The 20,017-nt window shown below is 42.7% G+C and overlaps 1 protein-coding gene across 1 annotated transcript; it reads right to left on the bottom strand.

Annotated features, from left to right (window-relative positions):
- Nucleotides 1–14,608: 14,608 nt before the first annotated feature.
- Nucleotides 14,609–15,076, bottom strand: LOC124698151 (histone H2A). Its single transcript, XM_047230668.1, has one exon. The coding sequence runs from the start codon at nucleotides 15,074–15,076 to the stop codon at nucleotides 14,609–14,611; it is 468 nt and encodes a 155-aa protein (XP_047086624.1).
- Between the last annotated feature and the right edge of the window lie 4,941 nt (nucleotides 15,077–20,017).

Here is a 20,017-nt window from a genome sequence, read left to right as displayed (position 1 = left end):
TCCATGATGCAGTCCGTCCCTGCACTGCAGCTCCCAGTGGCGGAGCCACGTTCAGGCAGTGTAGTCAATTGACTACACTGTTTTTTTTGGCAATATAGGCCGACCGTATGCAAAAAATAACAAATTTTTTGTTCAAATACATGTGTTTGACAACATAGTTTCAAACTGACTACACAGCCTTGTTGTCCTGGCTCCGCCACTGGCAGCTCCAACTCCATGACTCAGTTTCGCCTACTTCGCCAAGGAGGTGGACAAGCTCCCTGCTTGAGCTCCCTGGCCTAGCGCCGCTGCTGGAGCTCCCAAACGCCAATAGTCGCCTCCTCACGGAGATGGAGCCCGGCAACACCGCCGCCTCGTCTGCAGCTACCCCTGCTCCTACAACCATGCTATCAGCCGAAGCACAAGCTCACACTGAAGCTGGCGTCAGCGAGCATATGCCTAGTGTGGTCCTTGACATCAAGCGACGATTGGAGGCGCATCAATATGAATCACAACGCTCGTTTGATTCTCTGCGAGGCGAGCTCTGCACACTACGGGACAGGTTATCTTCTCTCACCAATTCCATGGTACCCTCGTCAGCGTCAAGCACCTCCACTGCCCCTACATCATCTGTGGGTTTTACACCTTCTGTCGCCCCAGAGGTGTTCGTTGAAATGCCCCAATCTTCTGGTTTCCAAAATCTGGATGGAAGGCCACAACCATATGGTTTCCATAATCTTAATCGTCAAAGCGTATTCCTAGCAGATGGAACTGAGCACAGCTACTTTACTCTGCCGGCAGATTATCCCTTGGAACAGGCTACTCCAACAATGTCACCTTCTGCAGCGGAACACATTAGTGTCACGCCTCAGCCATCTGTGGCAGCACAAGCAGCATATACCTCCAATGTGTGCAAGGAAATGCCTGTATATGATATTTAAGAAGAAGACAAGTCTTATCTGAATGGCATGGATGAACATCTTGCCAAACCTTTCCACAAGGCATCCGATAATGCGTCCAGTGAAGATGTTACAGATGTTACATGTACACATGCTCCTTATGTATTTGTCAACCTATCAATCAAGTGCAGCGTGAGGAACAACAGAACAGAACTTCCTTCATTGCCTGACTCAGAACTGTGTGGTGAACAGAGGAAGCCCCAACATGGAAACAACCAACAGAGGAACTTGCTCTTGGCTGAAATGAGAAGAGAAGTCTGGGATCCAGGAGATACAAACCTCCATGTCTTGTTTATGACTGCTGATGGTGCTACCGAATTGCAGTGCACAGATGCTGACCAGTCTGCAGTGGTACCGATACTAGCTATGCATTTCGGTGAAAAAAGGGCAACAATTTCTGAAGCTACCATGGCGAGCCAAGACAGTCCAGCTTCTTCGACACCGCTACTCATGCATGTTGATGACATGCAACTGTCAACTAGTGTGCAAGTTGCTCCTGGCATGTTTGAAGAAATACCAGTATATGATGACTATGAGGAAGATGGAAATGGTTCCCTGAATTTTTTTGTCGAGTTGTGTGATACTGGTGGTCAGCAAAAGCAATATAACAGTGAGAAGCCCATATATGATCATGAGGAACCCCATTGTGCTGCAAAATTGGAATCTGATAATGCACTGCTTGCTGTGTGTTTCAATAACACTTCAGATAATGCATTCAGTAAAGAGGGTACTACATATTTCAGATTTCCATATGGTCCTCTTATACATGATGTAAGATCCATCGAGCTTACAAAAGAAAAGAGCACCCAGGCTATCTCTATACTGTATGTTCAAGCAACTGTGCGCTGTGATGATTGGAGATCTGAGATAAATATCAAGAAGTGGGAAGTGCTTATCAACAAGCATGATATGGTATATCCCTGTGATCTGAACACTGACAAGGTACCATTGAGCAGTGGACCTTGTATATGGGATCCTGGCATAGACTTGTTCTCATATAAAAAGCTGTACCATTTTATTTGGATTCCACTTTCTCCTATACCTCTTATCCATCAATTACACCCAAAGAACTTTTGTTCTTGGTGGGATTTCTCACTTAAGAAAGGAAGACAAGTTCAGTGGGATCCAGGTATCAAACTCCTCTTATATGAGTTCTGGCGGTTGAAGACCTTGAGTAAAGGGACTGAATATGCAATGAGGCATTTATTTTCTGTGAAATTTGGCACACACAGTTTCACTTACTTCAGTGATACTGCTGACATTATGTGTTGTCCTCTTCCAAATCTACTTCAGCATGGAAGAAACGTTGCAGAGGTGCTTCGTTTTTGGAGATCAATATTCAATTCTATGCACCATTGCCAGATTTGTCACATATGCACTACAATGAGTTCACTGTTTCATTGTCATGGAATTCCTCTTTGGCTGATCAATTTTCAAGTTCCTTAACAAATGAAGAAAGTTTCTGTAGAAACTTGTTTATCCATTACTGAGCAATGGTCTGAAGAAGGGAGGAATGTCAGGGAATGGTATTGGTAGGTAATATGGGGTTACTAGTGGTTATTAGTGTGTGAGGGCAGTATTGGTATTTCAACTAGTCCATCATCTTGTACCTAGCCGCACTCCATATAAGGCTATCTGTGTATCCTGTGAAACCAATCAAGAAATCAAAAACCTAAATTTATCTTGTTCTTATTTCCAGTTCTTCAATTACTGCATTTTATCCTTTAATTTCTATCCAGCAATTACCTAGTTTATCTCTCAATTTCTCTCAAATTCCAGTTTTAGTTGATCCTATCTCGTCAGATCCCATCGGGGGCCTGACAGGGGGCTCTCTCCGCCGGTGCCACAGGCTCCATGCACGGCGGCGGAGAGCCCCGCCACCAAAAAGGGCGGCGGTGTGGGGGTTCCGAGAGGGCGGGTGCGTGTTGGTCGAACGCTGCGTTCGCGAGGGCGGCACCGTCTTGCGTTCTGGCCTTCCGGGTTTGTACACGCGAGTACAGAAATTGAGAAACGGGACATTGCAATTCAGAAATCAGACGTCCTTAATAAATACACCCTTACATAATAATTGTGGAATCAGTCTAGGATCGGCCTGACCTCACTTGTGTGCTTCTTATATTTTTCAGTTATAGGTGTCTGCTCTTTTGCATCTTTTTTTTCGAAATGGGGGTAAACCCCGGCTTCTGCATCATGACGATGCACACGGCCTTTTATTAATAAAAAGTTCTAAAAAGTATAGTTTACAACTCACGCATCACCGAGGATTGATACAAAAATCAACCATCGAAAAGTAACCATAGTATGACTACACATCAACATAGCCTACTAGTATGTCGCCAACCAGCCTGGCACAAGATATCCTGAGCAACCATCAGGAGCCGTGTGCAACCAGTAGCCATAGCATCCCGCTGCCCCTCCGGTGAGAGTAGAGCCCAAAGCTGGACCCAATAGGAGACCATATGGATAACCCGCAAGAAGTGAAAAGAAGATTTTTTATTAAAGATTATATCATTTCTAATCCTCCAAATAGACCAACATAAAGCGTGAAACCCCTATCCGGATAAAAGCCTTAGATTGTCTATGTACTCCATTTAACCAATTACCAAACATATTGGTAATATTAGACGGAGGTGGAAGATCGAAAGTGAAATTAATCGTTCGCCATAGGAGCTTAGCTAAAGGACATTCAATAAAAAGGTGTTGAATTGTTTCCTGTTCCCCACAAAAAACACATTTTGTACACCCATTCCAATGTCGTTTAACTAAATTATCCTTAGTTAATAAAACCTTATTGCTCAAAAACCACATGAAAATTTTAATCTTAAGTGGGATTTTAACCTTCCATAAGTACTTCCGCAAAAAAGGGGTGTGATCACACATGAGATCCTCATACATTGACTTGACTGTAAACAAACCATTTGATGTTAACCTCCAAACAAAGCGATCATCAGCTTCATTCAAATTAACCATCATCAACTTCCTACATAATTGTAGCCAAGCTGTCCATTTGTTACCACTAAGCACCCTTCTGAACGTAATATTCAAAGGTCTTTGGGCTAACACCTGTGCGACAGTCACATTTTTATGATGTACAATGTTATATAAGGACGGATATTGATGAGCTAAAGAAGTAGTTCCTAGCCATGTGTCTTCCCAGAAACGGGTGGTCATCCCATTGCCCACCTTGAAAAAACCCCTAGAGAAGAACTCTTGTTTAACTCTCATTAATCCTTTCCAAAAGGGGGAATCGGTGGGCTTAACTTGCACCTCCGATAACGTCTTATGTCTTAGGTATTTATTATGTAGCAATTCTTGCCACACCCCGTCATCATTTAGAAGTTTAAAGAGCCATTTACTCAATAAGCATCTATTTTTGATTTCGAGAACCTCAATACCTAATCCCCCTTGATCTTTAGGTCGGCAAATAATATTCCATTTAGTGAGCCGGTATTTTTTTTTGTTTTCGTCGGACTGCCAAAAGAACCTAGATCTATAGAAGTCCAGACGTTTCCTTACCCCAATAGGTATTTCAAGGAAAGACAACAAAAACATCGGTAGGCTAGTTAATACTGAATTAATGAGTACTAACCTATCACCATAGGATAGTAACTTCCCTTTCCAGCATCCTAATTTACTCTCAAACCGTGTTTCTACCGGATACCAATCTGAATTCCTGAGTTTTTTGTAATGGATTGGAATACCCAAGTATCTAAAGGGGAGATGACCCGCATCACATCCAAAGATCTGTTTATATTGTTCCTCTTCCTCCTTTGCCTTACCAAAACAAAAAATCTCACTCTTATGAAAGTTAATCTTAAGCCCCGATAACTCTTCAAAGAGACATAAAATTAATTTCATATTAACAGCCTTGTTAAGGTCATGTTCCAAAAAAAGGATAGTGTCGTCAGCGTACTGTAGAATAGAGAGTCCTCCATCAACAAGATGTGGAATCAACCCTCCGACTTGACCATCTTCTTTTGCTCTTTCAATTAAGACGGCAAGCATGTCTACAACGATATTAAAAAGCATCGGAGATAGAGGGTCTCCTTGCCTTAGGCCTTTTTTTGTCTGGAAATAATGACCAATATCATCATTTACCTTAACCCCAACACTACCACCCTGAACAAATTGTTGTACAATTCTACCCCATTCTGGAGCAAAACCCTTCATTCTCAAAGTTTGCTGAAGAAAAGGCCATTTCACTTTATCGTATGCCTTCTCAAAATCAATTTTAAATAGCACCCCATCCAGTTTTTTAGTATGCAGCTCATGTATTGTTTCATGTAGTATTACCACCCCTTCTAAAATATTTCTTCCTGGCATGAAAGCCGATTGAGTTGGCTTTATAACTCTAGGGGCAATCCCCGAGATACGATTTGTGCCAACTTTAGTAAAGATCTTAAAGCATACATTAAGCAAACAAATTGGTCGGTATTGCTGAATTTGAACCACATTTTCTTTTTTAGGTAATAATGTAATAACTCCAAAATTCAATTTATAAAGGGGCAATTCCCCTTTGGTAAACTGAGAAAATAAAGCCATTAGATCATCTTTTATGACGGTCCAAAAAGTTTGATAAAACTCGGCTGGAAATCCATCTGGTCCAGGAGCTTTATTCAGTTCCATTTGAGAAATAGCCTCAAAGACTTCCTCAGATGTAAAGGGGGCTGTTAAGATCTCATTCTCCAAAGGTGAAATTTGCGTAATATCGTGAATGTCACCTTCAACTAAAGAAATATTAGTAGGAGCCGGTGCCCCAAACAATTTCTTATAGAATTCAGTGATATAAACCTTCAAGTTATCTTCCCCAACAATAGTCCCCTCTTGTTGCTCTAGTTGGAAAATTTTCTTTTTTCTGTGTTTACCATTAGCTATTAAGTGAAAATACTTTGTATTATTCCCACCTTCTTGAATATGCTTGACTTTAGCTCTTTGTGCCCATTTAGACTCTTCTTCTCTTCTTAATTTGTTCAAGCAATCATTAGCCTTTTTTAACTCTTCTCGTTCATTTGTATCTAAAATATTTGTTTCCGCTTTCACATCAAGATGATCAATAATATTTAGCAATCTCTCTTTTTCTTTCTTGTACTTGCCACTTTGATTTTTTGCCCAACCCTTTAAGAATCTTCTTATATGACGTAATTTATTTAGCCAAATTTCCATTGGATTAGCTCCACCTATAGCTGAATTCCACTCCTTTAATATCATATCAAAAAATCCCTCTTGACGCAACCAATGTAGCTCAAAAGAAAATTTTGCTTGATTACCCAAATGTGCTTTCACTCCTGAGTCTATCAATATTGGAGTATGGTCGGAATCAGCTCTAGTTAAAGCTCTTACTGTCACCAAAGGAAATTTTTGCTCCCATGAGATTGATGCTAACACTCTATCAAGTTTTTCATATGTAGGTTGTTCTCTCCTACTTGCCCATGTAAATTGTCTCCCAGAGAGAGCAATTTCACGCAAGTTGAGATGCTCAATGATAGCGTTAAAAACAAAGGGCCAACGCGCCTTGAAATTATCATTATTTTTCTCTTCCTTCTTACGAATGATATTGAAATCACCACCTACCAACATAGGTAATGTTTCAGATTCACATGTTCTGACTAGTTCTGAAAGAAATTCCGCTTTGTGCATGTCTTGGGCAGCCCCATATACCGGCACCAGAATCCATTCAAAGCCATCTCTCTTACATTTAATGTGAAGCTTAACACAAAAATCTCCCGTGCTTACCTTTAGCACTTGTAATGTGTCGGAATTAATTCCCACTAAAATTCCTCCCGAACGACCATGCGGAGGTAAACAAAACCACGAGAAGTTATTACCCCCCGCTAATTGGTTCAAAAAAGGAATCGAGAAATTAGATCTTCCAGTCTCCAACAAGGCTATGAAGTCTAATTTATGTTCCCTAATTGCTTCTTTGACAAACAAATGCTTCGCAATGTCCCCAAATCCTCCTGAATTCCAAATAATACCTTTTAAGTTCTGCATTAAGAGAATTGCTTTTTAATTCTTTTCCTAGTACTTTTACGAATATTACTAGTATCATACACTTTTCTTTGTCTAGTTTTCTTTACCTTAACTATTGGTTTAAGATGTTCCAAATGATCATCAAAATCAAGTGGAATATCTTCGTCCTCGATCAAATCCTCACACAAGGTGGAAACTTTTGACAATACAAGAGTCTCCAGCCCTTCCTCTTTGTTTTCATTCTCGATCTCTTTCTTTTTCAAAATTGTCAAAATACGTTCCTCCTCTACCAATTTAATTCCGTTAATAGATTTGTGAATCTCCCCTGTTGAATTTCCTAAGGATATCCCTAGTCTATGTGCTCTCTTAATTATTTCCGACTCTGGTATATTAACAATAGAAAACATAGTATTCGACGACTGACCTGTAGAGAAACACTCATCACGTGATTGTGCATTCTTCATCGCCTTCTCCAGTTGAGGCATATCGGCATTTGGCTGGCTTCCCAACCGTGAACTCGATCTTAATCCATTAGAGGGTTTTGGAATACCCCCGAATGCAATAACCTCTTCTGTCGAGGGAAAATGGGACACATGTTCATTCTCAATCTCAGACAAAGAGACAGATGATGTATCAATGTTAGAAAAAAATTTAAAAGAGACCGAAGACTCACCATTGATCTTCGTAGGTGAGGCCTCCCTCATCCTCTTATGAAGATCAACTGCCTTCTTCTCCCTTTTCTCATCCAACATCTTATTTTCCATAGCACTATCCATTGTTTTTTCCAACGAAACAACCCTGGTTGAGCGCAAACCTGACCCTACATAATCCAAAATATTCTCATGAGATACTCCATCAGAATGTCCGAAATCATCAAGAGAGCAACAAAATTTAAAGTCATTACAACACATACCATTTCTCCCAGCATTATTGTGCACATCCCCCACCGAAATCTGTCCTCCCATGTTAAAAAGATCTCCTCTTGAAGATGTCACATCCTTATTTAAGCTACCATCATCAACCAAACCAAAGGAAGAATTCACATTTGGCCCCAAACCCCCACCTGTAATATCGAAATCGCTCTCAGATCGCAAAGTTTGAGATAAAGAAACAAAATCATCATGCTGAGAATTTCCAATATGACCAACATGTTCATTATTTGCATCAAAACCGAGAGAATACACACCTTGGGCCTCAACAACGCCCTTCACAGAAGATCCAACCTGCACAGTTGGGCAGAAGTCAACCCCTGCACCACCAGCTTCCCCGCCTGATACGCAAGAAGCAGACAGACCAGCAGGTGCATGCAGGATTCTCTGTGCACTGGGAAGCTTCGTCACAGCCGGCAGCTCGCCCTGCCGCTGCACAGAAGATCTGGCGCCCTCCTTTTCACCGACGCCCACCTGCTGCTGGCAGACAGCATCAGTGCGCTCAGATGCATGCGTCGACACAGCGCGTGGCGAAAAGCTTGCATGCACAGGCCCTCCTCGGCCTGTGTGCATCAGGTGGTTGGCCGCAGGTTGCGCCAGCACAGCGCCTGGCGTCTGCAGTCCAATGACTGCATTCCGACCAGGGGAGGCACCTCCGACACGCACAGATCCCAAGAAAGCACCTCTGACTGAAAGATCAGCATCAGAACTCGTGTTAATTTTGTCATCTAGTACAGGAAAAAGAACATGAGATATAGGATGGAATAAAAGACCAATTTGGTCCGAATTTTTTGCAGCATCAATGTTACCTGGAGAGACATGTTTTACATCCAAAGATCCAAACTGAACAGCCTCTAGAGACTCACATTGCTCCTGCATACCATCAACCCCATTATGTTTACTCGAACTGTGATGATCATTATTTTTGCCTCCCTCCTCCAAATCATTATCCTTGTTATCCATATCTATATCATGATTATTACCCTTGTTTCCTTCTCCCTGTTTGTCCTCATTATCTCCATCAAAATCATCATTTGCATCCACCATATTAACCTCTGCTAACCGTTCCTCTCTCTCTACTTCAAAACGAAGCTTATACACACCCCTCCTGATAAACATGTCACAATCTGCTGGAATGAGTGTATGATCAAGACACCCTATCTTGGTTCGGAGTACTTTATTTTTCCGAGTATACGCCATATCCACATCCAACGTCTTCCCAAATAAGGTGCCAACTCCCCATAAGGCTAGGTAATCTGATCTAACATCCGACGGTAAACCAGACACACGAACCCATACCTCTTGAAGCCTATATAAAGGTTCCTCCACAGAGGACCAGGAATCAAAAGTCAAATGAGATTCTCTGTCAATACAAATATAAGTGCCGAAATTTTTCAGTCTCTGGACCTCTAACTTACTAGGGAGTTTTACTCTGTAAATATTCTCCTTGAGATGAAAGACCTCCCAAACAAAATTGACAGATGGTACAATCTTCTTGAGCTGCTCAATGATCTCTGGTATAGTTAGAATATCACCCTCAACTGTCACTTTTGCCAATTTGGGGTTTTCTGCCTTGGGCTTAAATACACCACATGCTAGCTCAAAAAACATCAGCGCCTCATTAGCATAACCATGTAGAATAGCTGTTGGCTTAGGGGCATTAAGCAGATGACAAGCTGATGTGACATGGTGAATGGACTCACAGATGTCACAATAGGGTGTGGGGCAGTCATCAATAAGGTGTCCAGGCTTCTTACACCTAAAACAACCAGCCTTGTCTTCCTTCTTCTTCTTTGAAACACCCTGAGCTTCATTTTCCTTATCTGTTATTATCATCTCAGAACCAGCTGGCACACTCTGGGCCACCCCCTCATGCTGCACAGCCGTGGAATTTGGCACCACACCCGATGCCACCACATTCTGACTATCCACAGTAGCCTGTCCTGGATCATGCGCTACAGTAACCACTGGAACCTGCCCAACAGGAGCCTCGGTTAGCTTTGTAGCCGCCGTCACCGCCGCTACCACTGCCTGAACCGTCTGCTGCAAGAGATCAGCATCAATGCCACCTCGCACCGCACCCTCCGACTCATTCCCCCTATTCCGATTCTCATAAGCCCCTCCACGACCAGAATTCCACCTTTGATGATTTCCTCCATAGTTATTATTGTTGGTACTAAAATTCCCCCCTCTTTGATTTCCACCAGTAGCACTCGACTCCCCTTGGACAAAATTCCTATTTCCACCAAAACCAGCAAAACTCGAGTTCTGGAAGTTCCTGCCAGCGCCATACCCGGCATTACCACGCCCTGGTCCTTGATGACGGCCTCGCTGAACAAAACCACCACGGGGATGTCCAAAGCCACCACGACTGGCTCCATATCCACCCCTAACAGCACCATAGTCATCGTGCGCACCACCACGATGCCCTCCAGTACCGAAGTTACCTCGACCACCAGAATTGGCGAAGTCACCACGGCCGCCACCATTGCCAAACTCACCACGGCCACCACCGTACCCTCCACGGCCCTGGTTAAAAGTACCACGGCCCGGATTGAATCCACCTCGGCCGCCATCTCCATTCATCACGACGTCAGAACAGCGACGTCGAACGAGCGGAGCCGCCGCCTCGCTCCTCTTCCAGGCAAGCCCTAAAAAACGCCGAAACGCAAACCCCGCAGTGTTGTTTCCGACTCTGGCTATTCTGGGACCTCGATCCGATTGATCGATAGCATACCATCCTTGTCGAGGTTGATTTGGGCCGGACGAACGTAAAGAGTTGTTGACCAAAGCCCGCAACCCAGCTTGGCCCGCAGCACGAAAATTTGAATTCACCGACATCCTCGGATCACAGAGGTTGACATCGGACACCGGCGACCAACGCCGCCGACGAACTACAGTCCAACCTTCCAAGCTTTCATCCAGAAAAACAGAAGGCTCAATTACCGGCCTCTTGATCACATGTGTTTTCGTTCGAATGCCCAACGGCATCGAAGGAGAGGACGAGTTCATACCTTCGTTGATGGAGAAGAAGAGCGCCGATCGGGCCGCCATGCGCTGCTCATCCCTTCTCCTAAGCCGTTTCAGCCGTCGTCGGTTAAGATCAGACGAATCCTCGAGTAGGTCCGCATCCCTCACCGGCGATGGAGTACGGCATAGGTAGGTCGCCGATCTGTCTCCACCTCCAGCCGGCGAACCATCTTCTTCCCTTTCATGCACATCCTCATCATCCCGATCACTTACCTCCTCATCTTCCGCCTCTAACACCCAAAAGCGACTTCCGGTGAACTTCTCCGGCGAGCAGATCGTACCCGTCGACGGCGTCCTAGTCTGCTCCAGCGAGTAGCCAACATCAGCCGTAAGCCGTGCCGCCGTCGGTGGTTGGTTGGCGAGATCGCCACCACCGTCGCCAGACAGACACCCCCCAACGGTCATCTTGCTCGCTCCTTTGCTTGACTGAATAAAATAAAATAAGTCATTTAAAGTGCTTGACCACCGCTCTTTTGCATCTGAACCTTGCTGCAAACTTGTAGCTATGAACCTGGACCGGCATTTCAGGAGAGTGGAGAGGAGGGTAAGCTTGAAATCTCACCATCAGACTTGACAGAACTTTGGCTAATCCAGTGGCCTATAAACTATGTAACTTGGAAGTTGGTTTTCCTTTCCCACCCCCGTTGCATGTTACTAGTATGCTGCATTTTGGACTCCATGGTAACATGTTTCTGTATTATCACACATGTAGTTGCTTCTGATTTTCATGGCGAAGAAATTACTCTTAAGTTTCACCACGATGGAAACTTAGGAAGTTTAGAAAGTTCCTCGGGTACGATAAATCCCATGTGTTATGTCGTGTTTTTCACTTATTGATTACTTGATTCAGCGATCTTTAAATTTCTCAACATTCAGACAATAACTGTGTTTGCTCATTGTAACTTCCGTCGCATTTCACTGTTGATCGGGTCTATTTCTTCTGAACAGTGGGTTTCATTCTTGAAGATAGCAGTGTTAATCATATAACTAAAATTACTTGCTTATCCATGGTGAAACCGCCCCTTATTCTGTTAATAAGATTCAGTCAATGATGGTTCTTCGATGGTCATCAGTGTATTCAGGCCAAACAAGTAGGGGCTTGAGTTCTTGGTTCGTTCTGAATTTTCCCTTATTCAAATTTGCTTGTTTACCTTTACTCAATAAACTATTAGTCCTTATTGACTAATTGAAATAGAAATTAACATGATGTTACACTTAAGTTCACAAAAGGAAGACGTTATTGTTTGTTGGTTTTGACTCCAGATGTTTGATTTTTAAAATGAAATTTCCTTGTAAACTTCCTCATGTAATGTCCATTACATCCTACTCCTTGACTAGAGGAAGTTCAGACTGAGCCAAGACCTCAAGCCGATATTTGCTAGTTGGTTGACATGGCATCCATAAGTAATAAATTGTCGTACTAGCTGACTTTTGCATGTTATTTGGCAGGTAAATCATGTGAACTCGTCAGCTTCAATGCTCAGCAGCCTGACTCAACTGTATTCGTTCCATCAGGATCTGAAGTGAAAGCTGGTACTTAAAATGAGAATTTAGTATTTTAATTGTACACGTACAGTATTTCCCCATATGATATTTTTGGCCATTCTTGAAGAACTGTGAAATATTCTGTTTGTCTTTAGCATCCAAAGCCATACTGATATGCTTAATCCATGGGTTGGTGAACCCTATTTTAGTTTGCACTACGTAGAAACACATAATATTTTGCTTGTTAACCCAAACATTAATTCACTGGATACTAGTCAATGATAGTTTGTAGCACCAATTTTTGAAAATGTGCATCTTAATTTGTTATGGCACCGTGTTGTGCTACTTGTCAACTTGGCTGTTGTGGGCTTCGAGGGAGATAACGAAAGAAGAAGCAGTATATGACACTTCATCATTGCAAGTTTTATCTCCAAGGCTCCAAATGTCTAGGTCTGCCCTATTCTATTTTTATTCTTAACACAAGCACGCAAACAATGTGGGCGGAAGAAACAGTTTGTTACACTTCACATGTTTGAAGAAAAACTGAAGTAAAGTATCAGTTCTCGGTGGCAGCTTTCTTTCCAGTTTGTTATGAGCACACAGTCTATGTTGCTTTTATTTATTTTTGTTAAATGCTCTATGTATGCAAACTGATCTTTTCACTAACAAATAAATGAATAAACTCTAGTGGGGAAGATTTCACGCAGAGTTTGCTTGGTTCGTTACCCTGGACCTCAAGAATTGGAGAAGGAGAAACTAGATTTTGCGAGTCTTACCCCTAGCAGTAGGAGATCTTCAGGTATATATTTCTAACGACAACTTTTCTTCACCAATGCCATTTCTATGCTGTCAAAACTGTAGACAAGTTAGGCAGAGGGAACTCTAGTTGACTAAATCTCTAGATTACGAATGGTTAGACCTGAAAGATTTAGGTAGATTTCCCAAGTTATCAGAATCAAGTACATGAAGGCCTCATCCCTGGCATTTGGAGTGAAAGAATAAAAATGCAAGTGTAGTTTTACCTCTGCTAAACTAAGCCATAGCGGCATATGCAAAACATCACCAACATGGCCTCATAGAATGTACGTACTTTGTTAATGCTGATGTTACATGCGGAATTCACTGGTACTTAAAAACTATCGTCTCTGATGAAGTGCTGCTGCTCCCTGCAAGTTTTCTTAATGCCGCTTTCTCACATAAGAGTAGGAGTAACTGCAGTCAGTACATAAATATTTGTGACAATGGTGACGGTTACTTATCAGTGGATTTGATCTTCCATGTTCATCTAGGAAGACTGTCTCGGTTCACTAGCGCATCTAAGAACTGCAGCAGCCAAGGATCAGCCACCTTGGAGAAGAGAAGCTAATTTTGCCCTGAACTATCAGCAGCATTAGACATGGTGGTGGTCCCTAGTGCTTGGGCATCATGTAATCTTAACCGGCTGAACCTTGTTTCTGTGTCTTCTTTCTTTGCGGCAACAATACAATTTGTGCATCTAAAAAAATGTAAATTGTGACAGGTTTTTAAGCTGTGACAAAAATATGCCTGTTCCTCTGTACTTCACTTTCAATCGCCCAGACGGCATTCAAGGGCGTCAGTTTCTGTGAAGAAATCTGGTCGATTGTCTCTACTCTGACAAGGTTTCACCAGCAGTGCAGTACAAACATGGGGTGATTCACGATTTGTTTTAAGATGAGTAGATAAACGAAACGAAGAACAGCTAAGCAAGTCAGTGTTCCATTAATTAAAATAACAAATCTCAGGGTACAACCGTACCACTAGACAACACTAGTCTATGCGACGCGAGGATTCAGTATTCAGTTGCCCGCCCAACTTCCTGAACTGAACTGAAACGATGGCGGCAAATTTCGGCGCGAAAACAAATTGTTTGACCAAAATTTTCAGGCGCTGAGAGCGCGCAATAATTTTGCCCCTGCTGTTGATTAGTCTCAAGGCAAATCTTCACAGCGCATTGGCACTGCTCACTGGACAAATTATCCAAAGAAAAGCGATAGCAGGGGCAAACTAAACACAGAACACCGATTTTTCAGACTTTGCAATTAACCGCTCAAGCTTCGGGACAAAATTATCAAAGCACAGCAACCACAGAACACGGTATCTATGAAACTTATTCCTCCATTAAAATTACAGATCAGAAGGTACAAGGACAGTAGGACACCACCACACAAACAACAATCTACTCTGAAGAACACCAATCGATCCCAGCTACTCCAACCTACGCAATGCAAATGGCCTCTACGCCTTCTTGGGGGACTTGGCTGTCTTCTTCGGCGATTTGGGCTCCTTGGCCGCCTTGTCGGCCGTCTTCTTGGGGAGCAGCACGGGGTTGATCTTGGGCAGCACGCCGCCGTGCGCGATGGTGACGCCGGCGAGCAGCTTGCCGAGCTCCTCGTCGTTCCTCACGGCGAGCAGCAGGTGGCGCGGGATGATGCGCGACTTCTTGTTGTCCTTGGCGGCGTTCCCGGCGAGCTCCAGCACCTCGGCCGCGAGGTACTCGAGGACGGCGGCGAGGTACACGGGGGCGCCGGTGCCGACGCGCGGCGCGTACCGGCCCTTCTTGAGGTAGCGCCCGACGCGGCCGACGGGGAACTGGAGCCCGGCCTTGACGGACCTCGTCACGGACTTCTTCCTGGGGCCGCCGGCCTTGCGCCCGGCCGCTCCCTTCTTGGCCTTGCCGCCGGCTGCTGTGCTCGAGACGTCCATGGCGAGCTGCTGGGCTGGGCTTCGGAGAAGAGTGCTCAGATTTGTTTGGGGATTGCGAGGTGCGTTGGTGATGGAATCGGCGGCGAGGTGGGGACTTAAATGGCGTTGAGGGGAATGGTGGTGGGCCAGTCGATCCGCGTGAAGAGGTAATGTGCGGCTGGATCTGTAGGGGTTGGACGGCTGCGATCCTTCAAGCTGCCCCTCACGTCGGATCGAGTATCTCTCAAGTTGGACTGGGAAATTTAGCACAAGCTGCGGGACTTCAAAGGCGGGAAGCGAATTCCCTGGAAAAAAAGGCGGGATGCGAAAAAATTGTACTCCGTGCTAGTTATTAGATTTCGTGTCATTTTGGATATTCCTAGTCTCCTAGACTTGCATTACATATTTTTGTATTTCAATATGGTATTGTAACTAGTACTCCGTACTACACTAGAGAAACGCAGAAATGGGTAACATTGATCGTTCAGTTGCATCACGGAAAAAACACAATTTTTTTTTTGAGAAAGTTATGTGCATTACATAATTTTCATTGAAACAAAGGGGAATATAATTTAGTTTGGAGACAACTAAACTGGTTCCTCTTTGATCAAAGTAATTCTGGAACGTTTCGAAATGGGGGCAAAAAAGACTTTGCCCCAACCGATTAATTAAGGACAAGTTTTACAAAACCGTAAAAATAATTTATTACAAAGATTACTCTCCTGGCATGAGGTCACCCAAACGCTTGGCCCCCGCCAAAACCCATAAACGCGCCTCAAATTTGATCCTATCGAAAACTACTTGCCAGGGACCATGTTTGTTGTGGAAAACTCTAGCAATAGCTGGAACGTCCGCCCGCGTGGGGCGAGACCGCGTCGCGCCGGTGGGGCGTGCGAGGGAGACGGCGGACACGAAGGCCGGGGAGCTCATCCGTGGCGAGGGAGCGCGCGATGGCGTCGAGCTCCCATGATTGACTCATCATGGTCTATACTACCTCGTATAACTTATATTTTTATCACTTACTATCAGGTGTTTGACAAGTTTAGATAATTTACTTACCCATTACTTGTATGATTATACCTTCTAGTAGGATATCTTCTTAATATTACTCTTATTACAAGTCTGGACAACTCTTACTTAACCATAACATATGTTGGTACACATCTTTCGATAGGATATCTTCCTTATGGTTGTATCCTCTCTTTGGACTACCATGTATTGTATACCAACTGTGGTCTACTCATCTATGGTTTTAAGAACTTAATGATGTGTTACATACTTGGGATTAACTAACTAATTTTACTTAGAGAAGATAGGTAAAAAGGGTTGACTCAAGCGTGTCAGGCTTATTCTCAAGTGAATATCCATCTCAAGTCATAAGAAGATTTGGTTTAGCTAAGACCACTTCCTATGGACACTACCAAACCTATAGGTCTCCTTTAAAGGGTTTTTAATCCTAGGTCAAAGCATTTGCTCTGATACCAACTGTGGTGACCCGGCATACCACTGCATGGTGTAGTATGCAAGTCTGATATAACACCAATGAAACACCGTTCCACTAGTATTATATCGCTCAGAGTGGTACAACAGAAACATATGCGGGTCCAAGGCATGTCTATAGACTTACACACAGACTCGGTTACATAAGATCATCACAGCCTCCTACTTTACAATGAGGTAAAACTGTAAATAAACTCCAGAAGAACGACTCGTCGTCTAATCTTATCACTATCTCTACTTGTAGAGGTTTTGACTAGTTATAGAGGCTATGAATAGATTCTAGCTAAATGGGAGCTAGGTTTAGGAAGCTAGTTCCTTTCTATTGCTAATCTAGGTTTCTCATTGTTGGATGTGGTCTCTGACTCTGCTGACAGGTCCTGACTCTTCAAGTAGTTGTTGACTCCTCGGCCTTCGAGTTGCTCTGTAGATCCTCCTTTAATGCCTCCATATCTAAGCAGGGGATTTAAGAGTGGGATGAGTACGAGCGTACTCAACAAGTTCATTATAGGAAAGAGGTACATGTTTAATGCACTAGCTACGGCATTAGACCAGAAAGTCTAATACCAATGCAGGTTTTCATAATCATTTCTTCAAAAGGTAGCTTTTATTCAGAAGAACTATGTCAGTCAGCCTTCACCGGTTTACTAGAACTTCATGGAGTTCCTTTCCGGCAGCGTTCGTAGTTCCATATCCCGGAACATGGAGTGACAGGTCACGATTCGTTACACTCTGCAGAGGTGTGTTGATTTACCCATAAGAGATCTTAACCTTGGTGCCAACCGAGTTGCATGCTCGTTCACACTTCCTTTGGAGTGAGGCCAGGAGTAAGGTCCTAGCCAAAATGCATTCTCCGGCGACCTCGCACACCCACCCTTTGTTGCAATCCCCGACCCTGGGTCCTCGCCAGTGCACTTATACCAACTGTGGATGGCCCCCGACCACGACGACAATTCAGGGCTCTACCATAAATTCCTTCGCTGGTAGATGCAACCCATCATAGACCGCATTACCGTGGGGAATTAGAGTGGGATCCCCACCCTATCGCTTGTCCTTAACTGGATCAAGTGTCTACGGTAAGCGCATCCGTTGATGAACGAGAGGAGAGAACACACTTGACTACTCCGTCCCATTCCAGATCTTATGGTTAACATGAGTTTTACGGCACAAGAATCACTGGACGACATTTGTTGTTTAATCCTAGATGGATATAAACCCTTGCAATGGAACCTCCACCAAACTCATACCATGGTTCCATTGCCCACCACTTAGTCATATTCATAGTTATGAAAAGTAGCACTTTTACTTTTCATGCAAGAGTGATGAGCATAGTAATTTGCAAGTAATTTGGTAAAAATACTCAAATGACATGTGCAAGCGATGAACTTGCCTTTCTTGACTGCAAGATTATGCAGGCAAGGTCTTCGATACGCAATAACTCCAAATTCTGAAATAGCATCATCGTCCGGTAAGGACGATGTTTAAAAGATTGGCAAGGATGCAATAATGCATAAGTATGAGATGCAATCGTTCTAAGCATGACCTAACCCCGATGATTTAGGATTAGTGAGATGGTATACTTGGTTTAGGGTGTGTTGCACTTTTAGAGTGATTCACAAACAAGGTTCTTATTAAGGTTTGATTACTTGGTATCATGTGCAAGTTATATAATAAAGCATAGTAATCAATTGAGCACACAAGGAATGATAATTGGCATAATGTTAATATGTAAAGAACAGTTGTCAGTTTTAGTACTATATGGCATGGTCAATGATTGCTTGTTATATTCTTCGAAAGAATAACTTTTGAAGAACATGTTCTTTAATAAAGAACAAGTATGACAATTGGATTTGTGGGTTTCTATAGTTTATTATGGTTCCAAGTAGCTTCTGGAATAAGTATTAGATGGATCACAACAATGTTGGATTCATCGACACCTAGGGCTTGTAAGGTTGAGTTAAGCCTAGGCATTCTAAGCAATTATCTATACATGGTTGCTATTAAGCTTGGTTCATCTTGCTGGTGATAGCTAGCTAGGGTTTATAGATCCTATAAGGCAGGGTTGATGGCTACTCTTTATTTTCTTCAAAAGAATAACTTTTGAAGAACATACTTCTTAAGTACTAAGAAGTATTTCAATTAATGGTGAAGGTATCTATAGTTTCCTATTGGATCTACTAAGTAAGGAATGGTGGTTTCCTAAATAGGATGATTAATAATTATGTCACACTAATAGGGTTTAGTGTGTATGGAATATGATGCACAATATTGGCATGGTTACTATTGGAGTTCATCACAATGGTGTGATGCTAAGCATGGATAAATAAGGATGATGGTTTTGGCAATAGGATCTAGGGTTTAGACTTGATTGATCTACTTGATCAACTAGGTTTTATTAGGATGAAATACTAATTTATTAGTGATGGGCTTCTATATCTTATGTGGATATAGATATGCACTTAGTGGCTAATTATGGATCTATGAATGAAAGCAAAGTATCATGATCACATGTTCTAACCTAGGGTTTAGGTTTAGAAGCAAATTAGGGTTCACATGAATTAATGGAGCTAGGGTTCCTAATGGCATTAGGGTTTTGGAATTACACATAAAATTATGAGGTTATAATTTTATTCGTAATGGAACTAGGTTTCCTAATTACCATTTAGTTCTTAAGTTAATAAATTCATTATAAAGTTGGAGTTATTAATAACTTTAAAATAAATTAATATTGGATTTGGGCATTTTATTATTTTTACATAATTAATAATTAAGGTATTTATTATTCAAGGTTTAAATCCCTCTAATAAGGATTTAACAATATAACAATTAAAGAAAACTAGTTTGTAAGTTTTCTTTATTTACTTATTGATTTTTATTTATTTTAGAAACTTTTCTTAATTATTGAATTTTAATTGAATTTAGAATTAATAATAAGGCTTAAGCAATAAGTATTAGATAATTAAACTTTTATTAAAAATAAAAAATTCATATTATATTTTTATTGGATAGATTTTATTTTTATAAGAATTTTGATATCTTATTTATATTTTTGTGAGTTAAAATGAATTTTCGATAATTATTTGAAGTTACAGCAATTTATGAATTTGAAATAAAACAAAATATGCTAAAGCTACCCGGACAGAACATACCCACAGTCTAGGACTGGTGGGGTCGTGTCCACCTCAACCGCCACGGGGCTTTGACCAAGTCAAAATCGCCACCGTGGCGACGGGCTGCTGGCCGGCGGCCAGACGAGATTGACGCCGGTGATTTGGGGCTTGCGCGGATGGGATATTAGGTGGGCTCGACTCGGGGTGGCTTGGAGAACCGTTTGGTGGTGGCGCCGCTCCGAATAGGTCACCGGAGCGTGCTCGCCGGCGAGGTACACCGGCAGCGGATACGGTCACACGGCGCGACGACTCTACGGGATGTAATCGAGCAGGGCGAGCTTTCCACGAGATAGAG

This window comes from Lolium rigidum, chromosome 3 (genome assembly GCF_022539505.1).
Source record: "Lolium rigidum isolate FL_2022 chromosome 3, APGP_CSIRO_Lrig_0.1, whole genome shotgun sequence".
Taxonomy (NCBI): domain Eukaryota; kingdom Viridiplantae; phylum Streptophyta; class Magnoliopsida; order Poales; family Poaceae; genus Lolium; species Lolium rigidum.
The sequence above is the reverse complement of the archived record's forward strand: the minus strand, read 5'-3'. Positions and strand labels throughout refer to the sequence as shown.

Excerpts from the sequence above, each read along its gene's own strand:
- LOC124698151 (XM_047230668.1), bottom strand. The coding sequence starts at position 15,076 with ATGGACGTCTCGAGCACAGCAGCCGGCGGCAAGGCCAAGAAGGGAGCG.